The 20,675-nt window shown below is 29.0% G+C and overlaps 1 protein-coding gene across 1 annotated transcript in view; it reads left to right on the forward strand.

Annotated features, from left to right (window-relative positions):
• Positions 1 to 2,098: 2,098 nt before the first annotated feature.
• LOC112600860 (titin) overlaps positions 2,099 to 20,675 on the forward strand; it is a 35,667-nt gene continuing 17,090 nt past the window's right edge. The window contains exons 1-25 of the mRNA XM_025348180.1: positions 2,099 to 2,580; positions 8,413 to 8,455; positions 8,531 to 8,673; positions 8,819 to 8,971; positions 9,068 to 9,165; positions 9,255 to 9,479; positions 9,576 to 9,790; positions 10,388 to 10,715; positions 15,215 to 15,361; positions 15,435 to 15,679; positions 15,758 to 15,987; positions 16,051 to 16,194; positions 16,270 to 16,527; positions 16,605 to 16,748; positions 16,828 to 17,103; positions 17,186 to 17,402; positions 17,472 to 17,619; positions 17,922 to 18,102; positions 18,189 to 18,446; positions 18,556 to 18,692; positions 18,759 to 19,422; positions 19,510 to 19,653; positions 19,722 to 20,120; positions 20,187 to 20,441; positions 20,529 to 20,672. Coding sequence (XP_025203965.1) covers positions 2,451 to 2,580; positions 8,413 to 8,455; positions 8,531 to 8,673; positions 8,819 to 8,971; positions 9,068 to 9,165; positions 9,255 to 9,479; positions 9,576 to 9,790; positions 10,388 to 10,715; positions 15,215 to 15,361; positions 15,435 to 15,679; positions 15,758 to 15,987; positions 16,051 to 16,194; positions 16,270 to 16,527; positions 16,605 to 16,748; positions 16,828 to 17,103; positions 17,186 to 17,402; positions 17,472 to 17,619; positions 17,922 to 18,102; positions 18,189 to 18,446; positions 18,556 to 18,692; positions 18,759 to 19,422; positions 19,510 to 19,653; positions 19,722 to 20,120; positions 20,187 to 20,441; positions 20,529 to 20,672 — 5,326 coding nt within the window. The 5' untranslated portion in view covers positions 2,099 to 2,450. The remainder of the gene's footprint in view (positions 2,581 to 8,412; positions 8,456 to 8,530; positions 8,674 to 8,818; positions 8,972 to 9,067; positions 9,166 to 9,254; positions 9,480 to 9,575; positions 9,791 to 10,387; positions 10,716 to 15,214; positions 15,362 to 15,434; positions 15,680 to 15,757; positions 15,988 to 16,050; positions 16,195 to 16,269; positions 16,528 to 16,604; positions 16,749 to 16,827; positions 17,104 to 17,185; positions 17,403 to 17,471; positions 17,620 to 17,921; positions 18,103 to 18,188; positions 18,447 to 18,555; positions 18,693 to 18,758; positions 19,423 to 19,509; positions 19,654 to 19,721; positions 20,121 to 20,186; positions 20,442 to 20,528; positions 20,673 to 20,675) is intronic.

The following is a 20,675-nucleotide window of genomic DNA, read 5'->3' on the forward strand; positions in this document are numbered from 1 at the left end:
TTTTATGGAAACGAAATGTGAACTGATCGTTATTGAATAATTTTTTTATTTTTTGTAAAGATTACCTATTATTATTTATATTAACAATCGTATTTATTGATTTAATGTTCTAAACAAAAATTATGATAAAAATAAAAAAACCAAGTAAATCGACAATTAAAAAAATAATATTTTCGTGTCCAAATATAAGTCGAAATATTCTATATTATGATAATATGTAATTAAAATACATTTTGGCTAGATCGTAAATGCCTTGCAAACTGCAATCGTTTTTCAACCGGCAAAATTGGCGACATATTTCGACAGCGTACGCAATCAATTTTGCATGAGTGATGGAAGGTGGGTTAGTTTTAAAAAATTATGTCCATGAGACACCATAATAATGTGTACACGTGTCACTCTATTTATAGCACGTCTAGTACTTATTTGCAACTAGATTAGTAGTAGCTAATAACATATATTATTATTGTCGGTATAAGGTCTTTGAACGTTCTTCATAATTTTATTATTTATTTTCTATCATAGTTTTCTTTTTCGTCTTGGCAGAAATAAATTATACAATGAAATTTTGAACTTCATATTATATTATCAGTGATTTAAAAATTATTTAATCAACTATGAATTTATTATAATGTAGTGGCGAATTTCCAGCTATACCTACAAGTAGGCATTCATGGTTTATGATAATATCTGTGACATATTATTAGTCTTAGTGTGTCTATGACGTACATTATCCTAAAATATGTTTTTAAAATTTTCAAATATATATTTTTAATATGCAGGCGTTATATAAAAATAATAAATCTTTTAACAAGAATAGCTCGCTCAAAAGCTTATATTTTTATGTTTATCAAAAAGAACATTTTTTTTATATTATTATTTGTTAACATATGTTTAATACGACTCGACATATTATATAGTTTTTATTGGCACCATTAAGTAATTATTATTTTTTTTTAATAAATTACAATATTACTACAGTTTGAAGTATGTATAGATTCACTATTAATATAATTACATTTTTTTTAAAGTAAATTTGAATTAAATATTTTTATCGTATTGTATTACAGAATTAAAAATAACACATTGAGAGCTTTCAAAAACACATGGTTTAAAATTATACAAGCGAACATTTTATTTCAAATGATTAAAACTGTTAAATTTAATTATCAAGTTGATAGAAAGAAAATGTAGAAGCCACCTACACATATTTTGTAAAACAAAATTCTTATCTAAATGTCTAAATAATAACATAATATAGTTATCATATTAATAAGCCATTTATGTTTAAACCTAAAAAATCCTAGATTTATGAAATTGATCTATTTATAATTTATAACTAAGTCGATAGTCACTGAATAAACGATTTTGTTACTTTTAGTTTAAAAGAGGACATATTTTAACCCATATCATTTAAGTACCTATATAATTTATAGGTACCTACCTAGATCTTGTATAGTTACAAGAAACAAATTCATACCTGACGGCTGATTTGTAATTTGTAATATTTAAGTTTTAGGTTGTTTACATTTAAATAGAATTTTAGATGTAACAATACAAGCAATTTTTAAAATGAATGTATTATGTGAAAACTGATTTTATTATCTACCCCTTTTAAAAATTAAGCATACCTAATATTATTAATTAAACATTAAACTATCGCAACGTGCATTTATTGCAACGTATATATTCGATCTCATTAACAGACAACAACAATGGTTATTATTTTTAGAATATTAATCATAACAATTTTCATTAAGTTTTTTTGAAACAGCGCATTGTCAATGTGTTACGTTTTTGTCTATAAGTATATTTACAGGCACCTCAACACTTTCAAGTTCACCATACACACCCCACATCTCTTAATAGAAATAAAAATAAAAATATTAAGAAAGAAAGAAAAATAATAATAAATAAAATAAAACACGTCCCACATAGATAGTCGCCTGTAAGGGACCCTCTAATTTTACAGAGATCTAAATAAAGCACATTACTCAAACGTCGGTCTCCCACCACGACAGCGCCGCCGCCGCTACAGCCGCCATCGTTCCAAGTACCCACAATGCCACATACTTCGGCGATTCAGTTACCACCAAGACGAGTCCGAGAGTGAATATCGAAAAGAATAACAAACACGATACCACCGTCATACGCATACTTAGCGAAAGATATTTTCGGAAATCACTTATATATACGTATAGAAAACGCGGAAAGTCTGTGCGAGATAACTCTGATCGCGGGTGTCAATTAATATAATTGTTTAAACCTGTGTCGTGTGCATTTTCCATTCAGGTTTTCACTGTTTTCCGTTCGACCGTTTTTTGTTTTTAATTTTTTTCTATTCGTTTAACGCGTGTGAAATTGCCGAGAGTTAAGGGTCAGTGAAGGATTTTGGTATCGACCGACGGCCAACCGTCCTGCTGGGGCGCGAGGAGACTTGTGCATTAGTCATGAATCAACAACAACAGCAAAAACAAATTACCACTACCACCACATCCTCGATGTCCACGGGACAGAGGAGCATAAACCGTACCGAACAACAGGTCACGAGACAATTCACGCAGACCACACAGAGACAAGGTACCTAATACCATGTCAACATACCTACTTACCATACTTATCACACACATACTTACCATGGTTATCCATCTGCCGATAGAATTATATTAGGTATCTAAATAGCTTATATCATATCTACGAGAATCAGTAGTTGGCGGTCTTTCGTGCTAGCAAGTCCAGTTGCATAATGTATTTATCATCATCAGATCCACGCGAGTTATTTAGTTTGTCACTAAACTTTACTTAAATAAATATTTTGAACATCATTTTGCACAATTTTAAGATCAACCTGTGACAATTTGATGATGGTATTTAAAAATACATAAAGATAAATTTAACTGGATTTCGAATAGATTAACTTATCTATGTTCGTCGTTTAAATATATTACTTATATTACTTATTACTAATAAGTTATTAGTATGTATATTTTTGTTGATTCATAAAGTATACACATGTATTTTGAGTTTTTCATAAAATAATTACTCGTAATAATTATAGAAAAAGAATAGAAGTATTTTTTTAATAAAGAAAAAACCGTTATTTCAATTAATAAATATATGGTCAATATTATGATTTTCGTGTTAATCTTAAAAAAATTATATAATATAATATGGCTTAATAGTTAATATCATTGGTATTTTAAATACATTTTAACCAAAATGTGTATGTAATTAAATTATATTCAATCCTCAAATTTAAAATTTATAATAATAAACAATAGGAATAAATTATATTTTATCTAATTTTACCTCTAAACGTAAACCTAATACTATTAATATTGAGATGTATCCAAATATCTTATAAGCGTTCTCAAGATATTAATCTACCCTTTTATTTTTGGGAATTTTATTTTTAAAAAAATGATTCAGTACTAAAGAATCTATGGTGCTGTTTTAGGTTATGTAGCGTATTACATTACAATTATTAAAAAAAGTTAAACAATTTTTAAACTTAGATATAAATTTAAATTATTTTCAACAATATTATATTAAGCTGTCTTTCAAATAATTACTTCTGCATGGTAAAAAAATTATTAGAAATACTTATAACTAAATTAGAATTATAATAACAATGTTAATTTGTTTTTAATTATGTTTTTATTTGTGCAATTATATATATTTATTATTTTATGTTGACTATTTTCTCAAAATATTTGTTAATATAAAATTTGTGGGAAATGAATAGATTTAATTAATTAAGAGTAAATTTATTTATACAATTTAAGTATACGAGTAAAAAGGTTACATTGAAGATAAAAATTAATTTTTTGGGTTTTACTACTTTAAAATATTATAAGCTTTGAAGTTGTAAGATGTTGAATAGAACTTACGAGTATTAAGTACAATATTTACTCACTTTAACTTAATAATTATAAGCTATACACTAATAACTAATAACTATAATGTTAACTCAAGACCCACGACAAGTTTTGCTTCAACGAATATAGAACAACTCAATGCACATACCTATTGTGACATATTATCTCACATAAAATATCCATAAACATATTATCTGTATTATAAAATACGACATAACATCAGTATCTATTTTAAATAACATTCATCCAGTTTTAAATTTTAAAATTGTTTGGTATTATTAAGTAATGTATAGTGATCAAATATTTTGGTTTAAAACGCGCAACAATAATTAATTATTAACACGTCAGACAAATTACATGTTAAATAAACTAAAAAACATAAGTGACTAATTATTACGATTTGTGTGCGTATACGGATACATACCAGGCTATCTATACATCAAAACCAATCATTTTTTAAATCCCTGTTTTCCATCATTTAATTTGTAAAACAATTGTTAAATTACAAGTTTATAAGAAATAATTTAGTTACATTATGGTGGTTTGGAAATTATTGGGATTTTATGCATCGTAGGTATATTGTACGCATACCGCTGTTGTATGTCAACTTCAGCAAGTGTTACACCTGAAATCGTAACCTGACCTTTCATTTATATAATTATATACATATATACACACCGCTGATCTATTCACATTAATTTAATTGTAGGTAAACACTAATTTTCATAAGCATTTTTTATGATTTTTAAATAGAAATGTCTTTGTTTAATTTTATATTATTATTTATCTTTTCCGATCGGAAGCAAGTCGACCTAACTCTATGCGCTTAGTCAAATCAGCCATCAATAATAAACAAAATAAAAAGGCTAATTGTTAATTAATCGATATTTTTACTTTAAAACGTTTTAAAAAATATTTTAATTGCGATAATTAAGTTAAAAAGATGTATTTTTCGTAAGAAAAATTGAATATTTTTCCATAATATTGAATTGAATAGTGCTACACAGAATATAGTTTCAAATTTCAAATCAAATAAAAATATATTTTTTTTTAAATCACAGAAAATTAACCTAGAAAATGATGTACCAAAATTAGAATCAAATGGATTGTTTCGTAAAACTATATTTCATTTATACATTATATACAATATACATGATATACCTCCTACACCGTGCTCATTAGACATTATATTATACGCGTATCAGATGACAGCTACGATCAGCTGCGATGTAAACCGCCGCCGCCGCCGCCGCCGTCCTCTGAGTGCATACAGCGTGCGCGCAAAAGACCGTATTGTACCGTATATGCAGTATGCACACCTAATGTTTACGGGCAACGTGACTATTTACATGGCAATGATTAATAATTTCATCCAAACTGGAAACCAACCGTATCGCCTTATACGATTCGTGCAAGGCTGGGGACACTGTGTTAGCAATATTGGTGCTTCGAAATGCTATCGACCTTTCATAAGTTCGACGCTGTTAGTCCGCGGCAGTCAGCAGAATGAATACGGTGTGACCAATATTAGTACATTGTTTATCTATAAATATCATATCAATACATGTGTACGAGCATATTGTTATACGTTTTTCGAGAAATTAAAAAATAATTAAAAACTAATAATTACGTTTGGAAAATAAAATGATCTTACGGCCGGCATGGAGACCGAAAATACCACGAGACTTTTCAATTCACAGTAAGAAATTCGTAATGTATAAATAATGTATAATATAAACAACAATGATGTAATTATTATTATTTTTTTACGTAGGCGAGCTAGTTAAATTGATTAATAAATTGTTTTGAGGGGACGGGAACTATGTATAACATACTACGGTTATCATCCATCGTCTTCGTCATGTTGAGTTACGGATAAAAATATTTATGACTTATGTGTTTCTATTCCTCTAATATATTATACAGCATGAACAACAATTATTTCTTGTAGTCTAATTCATAGCTAACATTACAAGGTAACGGAAAATCACGACATCTAACATTGTGCCCATAAGAATTATATACTATAGGTATATTAAAAAAATTAACTATTTTTAAGGCTTTTATCATTGTTGTATAACTTAAAGCTTATAAAATATTCAGACTCTAGAATATCATATTTATAATGTAATTCAAAATCATCATTTATGTTTTTTATTAGTTTCAACACTAACCAACATGTTATAAATTTATTGAAAATCCTTTTTGTTTTTAGATAAAAAGGAACTAATATTTATTTTCAATTATTAATTTACACTTTTGAAATTAATCTTGTTTAACTAAGTTGTAGGTATATTTTTTCCGAATTAAATATAAATCTATACAAGTGCAACAAAATAATTAATATTATTATTATGCTAGTTAACGTGTGAAATGAAAACACTTACTGTGCATATGAATTCAAAGACTGGAGATACTTATAATTACATAACTATTTATAATATTTCGCAACTCTTATAACTTTTAAGTAATTGTATTTTTTCACACAATTTTCTTTTATCCATGATATTATTTATAGTAATAATAGTGTTAATTTAATTGATGTTATGAGAATGCTTTTATAAATAAATTGTAGACTAATAAAATTATATATGTGCCTACCTAATATTACTAACATAACTTGTTATAGTAGTTTTATTAAACAGTCAACAGGTGTCAGATAGCTATATGAATTAAAATATCTCATATACCGTCATGTATTTTATTGAAAAACAGTTCAGTAAAACAAATGCGAATACTAAATCTTTAAATAGGTACCAAAATAAGATCATATGTCATTATTACATTAAATAACATAGATATATCGTAAACATATTTTTTAAGTTTAGAAAATCACGCAAAATCACGCAAAATCAAATTATAAAATATTTACTCTATCATATCTGCATTTATTATTTTTAATAGATCCTACACAGTACACTTATGTAATGCGCAAATGTATGTAATTCGTTCCGTAAAATAAATTATGTCGAAATGCAATTTTAAGAACTTACTGCACTTTTATTGACTTAGACTAATCATTAAATTATGGTTTCGGTCACTAGTATTTATGTAAAAAAATGGGTTATTTAAAACAAAGTATTACATTTCGTAAGGTTGAATGCGTACGTACATTTTTTTATTAAATAAACGAAATTCCATTAAGTGGTCTTATTTATTTTATCAGAAAATTATTCTGTCATCACTATTAGATTTCCTTAACACACTTATATCTGAAGTTCGTAATACAAGTACGTTCTCAGAACTATATAATATCATGAATATTATTATATATTTGTTTATTGTATTCTGAGATGCTATGTTTCAACACCACGCTACTATATTTCTAGAAATAATTATAAATTGTAACGTTTTTGATTTCTAAGTATTCTCGCGTTTAGCAGTGGTTTATTAGATTTCATGACCTTTGCTGGAATTATTACACGAGGCATTTATAGTTTCTAGACAGATTTTATTAGTCATAAATGTACGTTTCGATTTTATGAAACACATACGAAAGAAGACCTTGACAACAATTATCATTATGTATGTCCCTTAGCTAAAACCAGATTTTTCCATTTTGGGCCATGTATCAACCAATAAGAAGTGGTTCACATTGAATATTGTATTTGATTTTACCAAATTCGCCTCTGTGACGTGTGATTGAGTTGAATCCATCGCACCGCTGACACTGTTAAGTTATAAATAATATATACCCTATAAATCGCGATACGCTGATAATAGAAATGTATGCGCATGCGCTTGCAGTTCTCAATATTGTGCCGCATCACTTTGGTACAGAATAAAAAGTAATAATCTTGTGTTTTATGTTTTTTTTTTTTTAAAACTAAATCTATTTATTTCTCTCTATCATGAAAATATTATATTTTTACTTTTTCTTTAACTTCATACACTTTTAATTTTTGCATATAATTAAAGGAATTGTGCACATGCCATTAAATTAAATACACAAAAATGTCATACAAAATAAATTTTACAGTAATTTTTAACATCACCTAAATCATAGTGTTTACTTTATTTCGTTGTAATGTCATTTGGCGTAAAACAGCTGCGATCGCCCACAGTGCATAATGCGTATATGACCTGTTCCAAAAATGAGTTTGAGTAATTTGATCCCGTATTTCGCGCGGCCATGCCAAGAAACGATATTATTATAATTACCGTTTACTCGAAGGATGTAATTATAAAATTAAAAATTATATATTATATCAAACATCGTGATTTTATAAATAATATAAGTACACATACTCCTATTATTATGAAGTATTGCTGATAATAGGTACAATAGGAGTCTTTTTTTTAATAATTTTTAAGTTAATAGAGTTTTTATTATTTTAACTGTAAATAACTTTTGGCTCTTAAATATTTTATTGAAAAATATCTTTGAATTTATTTGATACTATAAAATACTTCAACCATATTATTTATCAAAGTATACATTTAGTTCAAGCCTGTTGTTATTGACATATTAAGTAAATAATAATAACTATTAATTTATTATTTATACTTATAGTATATTTTTTTTATATTTCAGTTCACGAAGGGTTTATTGTACAACAGTCTACTCCAAAATTTGGGTAAGTCAGAATACTTATAAACTACTGCAATAGCGATTAGTAAAACAATTTAACAAAAATAAATTCAATTTTTAGAAATGACGCTGCTCCACCAGTATTTGAACAAATATTCAAAAATGCCAGATTTGCTCAAGGAGGAAATGCCGTTTTCGAAGGAAAGGTTACGGGGATTCCTAAACCTTTTGTCTCATGGACCAGGAAAGGCGCTCCACTATTGGGTAAATATGTAAACAACTAGCATCTAACCGTCCTAACTTACGCTACTGATCAATTATGGCCTATAGGTCACGTAACAGCAATAGAAAAAATATAACAAAAAATTTAGTAATATAACAGTATTTTGAATTAAATATCTATTTTCAGAGTCATACAAATACAAGATGACGTATGATCAACAAACAGGGAATGTTGTTCTTACGATCAATCAGATCGGTCCAGGAGATGAAGGTGAATACACGTGTTCGGCGCGCAATCAATATGGTGAAGCAATTTGTTCTGTTTTCATTCAACCAGAAGGTAATATATAATTGCACTAAAAGTCTAAAAATAAATGCAAAATTATGGTCTAACTTATAACTTTTTATTATTAATGGGTTGAATTTATTTTGTTAGGTCATACCGTTCAAATACCTCAAGGCACGTATGGTTCGCAGCGAGTACAACAGACACAGAATACGCTGTATACAAATAATTATTCGAACATCGATGAAGTAAGACAATATTATAAACATGGTGATCGTCAATCATTAATTATTATTATTACTGTGATGTAACAATGGTTTTAATGTTTTTGAATAAGGATTTCAAAGTCGATACTTTCGAATATCGCTTACTCCGTGAAGTGTCCTTCAGACAATCTGTCACCAAAAGGTACCTAGGTGAAGAGGATGTCAAGTTTACAAGCAGCGCACATCAAGGCCCGGTCGTAGCACCCCAAGTGCTTCAAAAACCGCGTAACTCAAAATTAGTTGAAGGAGCAAACGCTACATTTACTGTAAAAGTGTCAACAGCTAAGGATACAAGGGTAAAATAAAAATAAAAACATGATATAACATAATAATATACTAATAGAAAAATTAAAACGCATTTTAAATGATTTTTTTTCTTTTTGGTCTTGTAGTTGACTTGGTTCAAGAACGGCCAAAGACTCGTAAACGGACCAAAACACCAGATCAATTTCACTAATCAAATCGCTACACTTTATATACCACAAGTAAGTTGTGAGGATTCTGGACATTACACTCTGCTTGTAGAAAACCCACAAGGCTGTGTAGTTTCTACTGCGTATCTTGCTGTAGAACCAATGCATATGGCATACGACAGAACAGAAGACAAGTGAGTTTGGCTAATTTATACTTCATCAGTTATTGAACTACTCCGAAATAAAAATAAAAATGTTCTATGAAAACTAATAATAATTTTTTCGCGCTTGGTTAGGTTAAAACAATATTACTTCTAAATATATTTATATCATGTCGACATTTCATACAATATTCAATTTTTATTAGAAAAAAATGTGTTACTAAAAATTCTGAAACAATATCTATCTAATTTTGTTTAGATAAACATTAAAAATACCTACTTGCATCTTTCGTTTATTACTCGTATTTGGTTTTTCTGTATTATATGTCTTACTTATCTATCTTTAATCTATCTTTACAAACAGTTATAGAACTTATTTTTTTTTTGTTTCTTTTTAAACGTTTGTAAACGGTTGTTAAAACTTAAAAATATTGTTAATAATTATAGGAAAATAATAGTTACGTTATAGTGGGAATCAAAGTTATTAGTTATTAATTATTGAGTATAAAATAATTAGTATTTATACAGAATCAAAACTTATGATTTTTGAATTTTAATAATAAGTATAATATCTTATTATAGTAATCTGTTATACGAATATTAAAGAATAAAATGTGAATATTTTTTTAGGGAGAATGTAATAACTAAAACTCATAACAAGCTCGAGTCGATAGAAGTGGTCGAGGGCAAGATGTTGGCGCCAAATTTTGTGCGTGTTTGTGGTGATCGTGACGTGACTGAAGGCAAATTGACACGTTTTGATGTTCGTGTTACGGGCAAACCGTATCCCGAAGTCTCGTGGTATATTAATGGTCAGCAAATTAAGGACGACGCAACGCACAAGATATTAGTCAACGAATCTGGTGATCACGGATTGATGATAACCAATGTGTCTCAGGCAGATGCAGGTCAGGTGGTTTGTGTCGCAAGAAGTAAATCCGGAGAAACTTCTTTCCAAGTAAATATTATAGTTCTTTTTGTGTTAAACTTAACCCGTTAACGAGTAAAGACTTCAAAATTAATAACGTTATTTTTATATATTTGGTAAATTATTAAAAACATCGCGTTATTATACTTTATATACGAAGTATTAATAATCATCAATTATAACTAATATTAGGTACCAATAATATATGGTACCTAATGGTTTCTGTTGTTTCTAATAGTCAAGTATTGGTCGTTAATCGTTATTGAAAATATATAGATGATAGCCTTTGATGCCTACGTGGTAAGGTATTGAGTGACAAGTGGAAATGGTGGTCCTTCTGTTAGTAGCGAACGAATCTAAAGTAATCCGCAAACCACTTAAAATGGACTCATATCCACTCCCACACAATATAATATTCAATAATATTTAATTATTATGCAATTTACATAATACTCATATTACTACTTACTCATATTTAGTTATTGTTTTTCACTAACATAGCGCAGTGGCCTCTAAAGTCTAAAGTTTAAAAAATATCGATGATCAATTGGTCTTAAAGACTACCCTTGTTTTCCCATTGTTTCCTACTAGGAATTAGTTGGAATATTGATTTTCACCGTACCTAATTCTATGCTCATACAAACGTACCTGCATTGGCTTAAATCACGAGGGGGTGCCTTGATTTTTAGTAGAATTCCACCCCAAATCCCGTGTCTATGTTAAATAACATTTAAAAATATCGGACATGTATCAACCATTATGGATCAAGAATAATTTTTCGAATTTATCATTAATTATTCGCATCGAAAAGAGATTTAATATTTAATAAAGAAACTTTACTATTTTAAATAACTATGCTAAAAACAAGTGTACATTGTTATTTAATTCCTAATAGTATATACTTGTATTTTTACTTATCAATAGATAAAAAACAATTCATTATGCATAAAACGTTGTAACTGATTTAAGTCTATAATTAATTTGGTTTTCATTTCTAATGTACAAGATGTGGTATGGCGAACGAATATTATTGGTAAAGAGTGAAGTTCCTCCACGGGTATGTTTTCTCTAAAGGCTGTCCGATAATTTAGTCCCTAAATTCTTTCAGGCGATTTACACGTATGGTACATACGATATACCTACTTAGAAGCTAAATAATATTAAATGATAGATAGTGTTTGATACTACATCCGTGTTGGAAACAACGTAATATTTGGTGGGTACACACATATTTTATATTATTAAATCGATTTCAAACGGTATAAAGCCTACGCGGCCGTTCGGAACCGAAACAAACATGACATGCGCGGTCGGTACCTGGAAGGGTGCGCGTACCGACGAACAAGCGTTCACCGTGACCGGCCGCATACCTAGTAAACGGTCCGTGGCTCATCGCTGGCCACAATAAAACTCTACACGACGGCCGCTTTTGGCGACGGTACAACACGTCATTTTGAAAATATGTATGGTCAGTACCGCCGAATCGCGCACATGCGTCACGTATGCCATTACGTGTTTACGCGGACGTGTCGTTAGAAATTGGGCCACGTCACGCCCTCGGCGGTGGGCCGCAACTCTACGAGGGTAATCGACAAGAAAATCCGACGGGGAAAAAACGAATTGAATAAAATAAACAAACAAATGAAATCGCGGTGAAATAAAATATTTATTTTTTTTTAAATTTTAAATCACAGTTATGCGTATAAACTTCATGGCATCTTGAAACCGATTACTCTAATATTATGTCTTACGCCTAGATACGACGTGTAATATATCAAAATTTGTACAGGGCGATTCATTTTTATACGGACATGCTACGTACTGTGTAGACTTCTTATATTATTCTTGTATGATAAACTTTGTTTTAATTTTTTTTTTTTTTTTAATGGTTTCCAATAGAAACAGAAAATTATACATTGCTCTTAAATCAGTAAACTCGTTACCGCAGAAATAGTAATGCTATTGTTATATAGAATTAATGATATAATTGACGAAACTAAATAAAATATGATTGATTTTCATAATTAAATGAGCAAGCCGTTTTCCCCTAGTTTCCTATACGACGTAATGTACGAGTCCGGTCGTACGACACTCTGCGGGTACCAAGAGTTATGTGTTCTATGAGTCGTTACACGCAGACATGCTATACCTATATTTATGTGTTGTATAGATTTTGATGGGATCAATGAACGGCGGTCAATAATGACGACACTGAATGTAACTGACTGAAAATAAATATCTAATATTTTATTGTTGACACTTATCGGAACGGATCGCGGCCGTCCGGAGACAATAATTATTGTATATTGTGTAATGCAAACAAGCGACCGCCGGACGTTAGGTACTTATCAGTTATCGGAAATGATATTTAAGGTATCGTCGTCATTCGTCCGTATTCGAGATAAACACAGTCATAATCAATGGAAAATGTTATACATTTTCAACGATATTTATTTTGATCATCGAATATTCTTGTACCATTACTCATCATCTGTTTATCAGCGCTAGAAATGCATAGAAATAAACGACTGTTTATTTATTTCTTTGGCAAACTTATTTTTTCAATCTGTCCATGACATGACATAGTATGTATAATAGATACTAATTTTGTTGCCAGAAATCTGTATGTATAGTGTAGGGGGCAGGGTAACGCTCACTTTAGAATTATTGTTTTACATCGTCAAATTGTCCAATACAATATTGTTTAACCCGGACGTTGTATACTTATTCAACTGCTCACAGGACGAATTCAGTGGTGGGGAGGGGATCCTTCCATGTGACCGGTATTTAGAATCCACTTTATTTGCACATCATGTAATTACAATGTTAAGGTTATAGTGTGTTAGTGTACATATAGACTATAGCCCCATAATACTCGTGTGGCCGTGTAATATGTTTGTAAAATCCTTATAAGACATTGATAAGACAATAACGTAATCGTTAAGTCCTCAAATGTCATAAACAATTTATTAGTCCGCATCTTATAAGTGTTGATGCCTAACAGTAGTCACGGATCACAATTCACAGGGTATGACTAGGTAGGTAGAAAATTGTATTTAAATGTACTTTGGTATAATCTTGTCGGTACCTAAAAAAACTGTTAACTTGCATTTTGGTCGAATTTTTTATTATCTTGTGATTTTAAACCGGTCATCTAGTCACATACATGACATAATGACTATAATTATATTTTATAGAAAAACAAAACGTAAATAAACCACGACTGTGATGTGAGTTTATTTTGCCTATATAATAATTTTTTTTATCATGCCTTTCGGGCCTCAGCTGTTGGTGCTGCTGTAAATTCCCGCCAAAATACAACATTATCAAAACATAATATTATTATATTTAATTATATTTTATCCTTATGACAAATTAACTTCGAACGTTTAGAGTTTTGATTTCTGAGTATTACAAAATCCAAAAAATGAGGTCGTTGAAGGCGAACGCAATCGGCTTTATAGCGCCCATGACAGTCATAAGTCATAAACTTATAACTAATGAATTATATTAAGTGCTTTTTTATTTTTCCTCTGATAATAGTATGAAAAAGTATTCACAGTTAATTGTTTATTATATATTTATGTGTTTATCATTTCATATAATATCTAATAATATGTCATAACTCATAAGTTTTACAATAAATTGGTGAGAAAGGTGATTAATTCTCAAGCAATGACATTTAGGTTCTGAATCAAATAATGATAAATTATTTTTACATAATTTATCATTATATCTGATTCAGGACCTGTTATTTAATACATCAAAATATTATGATATTTATTTGAAATCAAAAATCTAGTAAGTTTAGCATTCAGCTTTCTTGAATTCTTCCTTTTTTTTTATCATCAAAATCTACTCTAGAAATAATTTAACATATTCTTAAATTAATTTTAATTAGTATACCAAGATGGATTTAATTATTTAAAAAAATATATTTCTTATTTATAAATTTATAATCATTTAAACATATTATTATACTTTCATTATAATTATATTTTTTAAATTATCTATCCAAAATGTAGGTACCTTTATATGAATAATTTTTTTTTATAATTTATATAGATCATAATAAATATTAACCTATTTAATTAATATACCTAAAATAATCCATTTTTAAGCAATCATAATATTTATTTATTTATTTTTGAATGGTTCTATGTTTTCCAAGTAGTAATTATAATTATTCTATGCCAATAGCAATACTACATTATGTTAATATTTTATAGTAGAAATCTGAAATATTATTTACTTAAAATATTAATTAATATTATTACTTGTAAAGTTTTTTTTAATTTAAAATTTTGACCTTCCAAAATTAATTTTAAAGCAATAAAGTATTAATAAATATTAATTTAATATCTTAAAAATTATTTATGAATATCAAATCAACTTCATTATTTTTAGTAAAATATTAATGTGTTTATAAAAGCCATCCTCTCGATTTTTTTTTAAATTACACTTGTTAAAGGGTTAACATAATTAGTTTATAAGTAGTTTATTTTATTTTATTTATTGCATTTATTTAGTGTAATCTGGGAGTCATTGAAAAAGAACTTGTAGTTGCTCCAAAGTTTGTACAACGTTTTACACCTTTAAATATAAGCGAAGGAGAAACAGTTACATTGAGTGTCAGAGCTGTTGGAACCCCAGTACCAAGAATAACATGGCAAAAAGTATGCTGAAATATTTTATGATTATTAATTTTATTTTTAGGTATATAATTTATTAATAAAATTATTATTATAGGATGGTGTAAACATCAGCGAACAACCAGGAATGGTATCTGTATGGACCGAAGGAGGTGGTTCAGTATTAGAAATAGCAAGAGCTGCTCCAACAGACGCAGGTTGGTATCAATGTACAGCTCAAAACACAGCTGGATCGACAGCAACACGGGCTCGCCTTAATATCATAAGGAAACCTCGCCCTGAAGATTTCTCCGAAGATCGACGTCTTAGGCTACCGAAACCAACACGAGTAATTGAACCTGAGTAAGTAATAGTTTGTATTTATTAAAAAAAAAAAAAAACATAGTTATCATCTAATTTTATATTTTGTCAATATCATAGACCTGAACCAGAACCAGAAGTTGTTTTTCTAAAACATGTCGAGAGAGCAAAATACCATACTCCTCGACCAGAAGAAGACAAGATTTATCCACCACCACGGTTCATTGTTCCGCTCGCAGACATCACTCAACAAGAAGATGGTCGAATTCATTTTGAAGCTAGAATTGAACCTATTGGAGATCCAACAATGGTGGCTGAATGGTTTGTTAATGGTTATCCTTTAAAAGCAAGTAAGTTTGTACAACATTTGGTTATTAATTAAAAATTATTTAACTACTGATTATTATTTTAAGGTTCAAGAGCTATGACTTTATTAAATTATGGTTTCATAGCTTTGGATTTGTTGAGCATTATATCCCAAGATGCTGGCGAGTATACATGTAGAGTAACGAGTAGCTCTGGAACAGCTCAGTCTACTGCTGTTCTCAAAGTTGAAGGTAAGGTTAAACAATTACTTTTTCAATGAAAATCCTGGGTTTTCATGTTAAATGTTATATCATGTTATATCATAGGGAGAGATGAAATCGATAAATCCAGTCAATATCCAGACAGTTTAAAATATATTGAACAATTGGAAGATTATTCCAAATATCAAAGAAGTGATAGTTATGATGAAGTTCAACCATTACCGCCCACTTTAGTTAAATCATTACATGATATGGGTGATTTACAAGAAGGTAGAAATGCACATTTCGAAGCTCAGCTTAACCCAGTCAGTGATCCAACAATGAAAGTAGAGTGGTATAAAGATGGAAAACCTATTACAGCAAGTATGTTATAATTGTTTAATTGTTTTTAAAAAAAGTATCTTTATTAGAAATAATACTTATCGTTATAATGATTTCAGGTTCAAGAATAACAACAATATTTAATTTTGGTTATGTTTCATTAAATATTATGCATCTTCGTGTAGAAGACAGTGGAGAATATACTTTAAGAGCAATAAACCGATGGGGAGAAGTTATCAGCACAGCAACATTAAATGTTATTGGTTAGTATTTGATATGTTTAATAAAATATCCATAAATATTTTAAAATAATAATTTTATTATTTTTTTTTTTTTAAATAGCTCATAGTAGTATTACAGGTGATTTAGGCTACCCAGAACAGCAAAGGTATATTGATCAAACCGAAGCTTTGGAACAATCTTATCTACAACAAAAAAATCAGGAATATAAAATAAGTGTACCTGAAAGTGTTGCACCACCACAATTTAAAACGCCAATTAAAGATCAACAGAACATTAAAGAAGGTGGTTTTGCTCATTTTGAAGCAAGATTAGAACCATTAGGAGACTCAACACTTCAAGTAGAATGGTTAAAGGATGGTAAACCAGTTGAAGCTAGTATGTATACACTATATCAAAATAAACAAATAGTGTAATATAGTAATATAATTATTATTTAAATAATGATGATTTATTTTAGGTTCAAGAATGACTGTATTCTTCAACTTTGGATATGTTGCATTAACAATAAAATATGTAACTGTTTTTGATATTGGAACATATACTTGCAGAGCTTATAATAATTTAGGAGATGCTTCAACATCTGCTACATTGACTGTTCTTACTAAAAAAGATGTTGTTCAAGATAGTCAACACCCAGGAGGTCTCGAACGATTCCAATATTTGGAAGATTCAAGGTAAATTGATGAAAGAAAATTTTTAAATTAAGTTTTTCAAATAATTTTTTTATCAAACCAACATTTTAGAAAGAATAAACGAAAGGCAGAAGAAGAAACAGTTGTTACACAAAAACCTAGATTTCTTGGACCATTGAAAGGAACAAATAAAATTGCTGAAGGACAAAGAGCTCATTTTGAAGTTCGAGTAGAACCTCAAAATGATGTGACTATGAAAGTAATTATTATTTTGTCTTTATAATTAGGTACTTTTCAATAACATGTTAATATTTTATTAATTTATAAACATAAGCAGACATTGTATTTTTTATCAACTTTCAGTTTAATACCTAGTTTAAAAGTATACTAGTTATTAATACTTTAAAATATTTTTTTATAATTAGTTAAAAAGCTTTATTTATAAGATTTGTTATTATTCAGCATGAATGTATCTTTGTTAAATAAGGTTATATCAAATAAAAATATAATTTTTAACAGTTTATATTTATTTACATTTTTAAATATTCATTATGATTTTAGATTGAATGGTATTTTAATGGAAGAGTAATAATGAGTGCTAATAGAATTCAAACATATCACGATTTTGGTTATGTGGCTTTGGATATTCTTGGTGTAAGAGCAGAAGATAGCGGTACCTATGTGGTTGTTGCAAGAAATGCCTTAGGAGAGGCCCAACTGTCAGCTACAATGGAAGTTGAAGGTAATTTTCAAAAGTTTATTCATTCTTCACCATATAATTAATTTTATATTGGTACTAATTTTTAATTATTTTTTATTTATTTTTAGTTCGTTCAAATATTGATACATCTACTATGCATCGTGGAGTAGTTGAAAAAGCTCCTTATCTTGAATCTAAAAAGTTTACTGAACCTCAGTATGATATTGAGGAAATTTCTAAGTCAAGACCTATATTTATACAACCATTAAGTGATCCTGCACCGTTGAATGAGGGTAAAAATGTTCATTTGGAATGCCGTCTTGAGCCTATGGGTGATCCTACCATGAGAGTTGAATGGTTTCAAAATGGAAAACCTGTAACAGTTGGTAATTATTAATTAAAATTTACCTAAATAATTTTATCGAATTTTAATTTAGTTCATATAATTGTATAACATAAATAGTTTAATAATTTATCAAAATATGCTTCTAAAAGGTTCAAGATTCCGTACATACTATGATTTTGGATATGTTGCTTTGGATATCATACATGTCACATCAATTGACTCTGGTGAATACACTGTGAGAGCTACAAACCATTTAGGATCAGCTCACACATCTGCATGTGTCAATGTAAATATTATGTCTATTATACTATTTTAATATGAATATTATCTAATAGTTTTTAATTTTTTACAGGTATTATGCCGATCAGACATTTTAACTGAAAGTCAAAATGAGTATGCATTAGAGCAGATACAAATGTTAGAAGATGCATCAAGATATCAAAAAATGATAATTGAAGAAGAAAGTATTATGCAAGGGCCACAGTTTACCAAGCCATTGCATAATATTCAGACATCTGAAGGTACAAACATACATTTGGAATGTAGATTAAAACCGGTTGGAGATCCAAGTATGAAAATAGATTGGTTGGTCAACGGACGTCCAGTAAAAACAGGACATAGATTCCGCCCTGCCTATGATTTTGATTATGTAGCATTAGATTTGTTAAGTGTTTATCCAGAAGATTCTGGAGTATATACTTGCCAAGCTAGAAACGAAATGGGTGAAGCTGTTACTTCTAGCTCAGTGAAAGTGATTGCTAAACAAAATTTAATACTAGATTCACAACATCCACATGGTTTAGAAAAAATACAATATCTAGAAGATTCTGCGAGATACAAAAAAGCTGAAATGATTGAAGAGTCTGTTAAAATAAAACCACGTTTTTTGACAAAACTAAAAAATGTGGAAAATTTAAAGGAAGGACAACATGCTCATTTTGAATGTAAATTAGAACCAGTTACAGATTCTAATCTAGAAGTTCAGTGGTTTAAAAATGGAAAACCAATCATTATTGGTAAGACTATATTGAAATAATATGATAATTAATTTACTATATACATATTATTATCTTAAAAATAATATATTTATTTTTATTTTATAGGCCATCGTTTCAGACCTATCCACGATTTTGGATATGTAGCCTTAGATATCATAGATGTCATTGAAGAAGACTCTGGAACTTATACATGCCGTGCTGTTAATTTACTTGGTGTTGATGAAACAAATGCCCATTTAACATGCAGAAGTAAATAATTTTATTAATACTTAAATATTTTTTAATTTTTTTTTATTTATATTTTTATTTGTGTGCAGGTTCATCAGGTATTGTAACAGATACTCAAAATGAAATGGGTCTAGAACAAATTCAGTATCTTGAAGAAAAATCTAGATACAACAGAAGAGAAGACATTGAAGAAACAACTACTCAAGCTCCAATTTTCACTACTTCATTAAAGCATTGCGATATTAAAGAAGGCCAACGAGCTCATTTTGAATGTAGATTAATCCCAGTATCTGATAACACCATGAAAGTAGAATGGTTCCACAATAATGTTCCAATTAAATTTGGATCTCGATTTACTGAAACTAATAACTTTGGATTTGTTGCATTGGATATTCTTCAATGTTTACCTGAGGATTCTGGCACATATACGTGCCGTGCAACTAATTGGTTAGGACAATCTATTACATCAGGAAATCTCAATGTTCAATGTGAGTTTATAAATTAATATATTCAAATAATTAATTTTTAATCAATTTAATTTAATATAATTTTAGCGAGAAAGTCAATTTACTTGGAATCTCAGCATGAAGATGCATTAGGTCGTTTAGCTCAGCTAGAAAACTCAAACCGTTATCAACGTCAATCAGTTGTAGACGATGTAGTAACACAAGCTCCAATATTTACTCAACCTATGAGAGATATTACAATGATTGAAAGTCAGCCTGCTCATTTTGAAGCAAGATTAATACCAGTGGGTGACGACAAATTAAAAGTAGAATGGTTAAGAAATGGAATTCCTATTCAAGCATGTATGTATACTATTTAATAATGTATTATTTTTAGTTATAAAGTAATAGCTATTATTTAAAAATAAAATTTTTATTTAATATTTTTAGCTAATCGTGTATCAACAATGCATGATTTTGGTTATGTTGCTCTTAATCTTAAATATGTTTATCCCGAGGATTCTGGTACTTATACATGCAGAGCTATAAATGATTTAGGACAAGCAGTCACCTCAGCCACACTAAATGTGCATTGTG

Source organism: Melanaphis sacchari, unplaced genomic scaffold, assembly GCF_002803265.2.
Source record: "Melanaphis sacchari strain LSU unplaced genomic scaffold, SCAv2.0 Contig72_pilon_pilon, whole genome shotgun sequence".
NCBI lineage: Eukaryota > Metazoa > Arthropoda > Insecta > Hemiptera > Aphididae > Melanaphis > Melanaphis sacchari.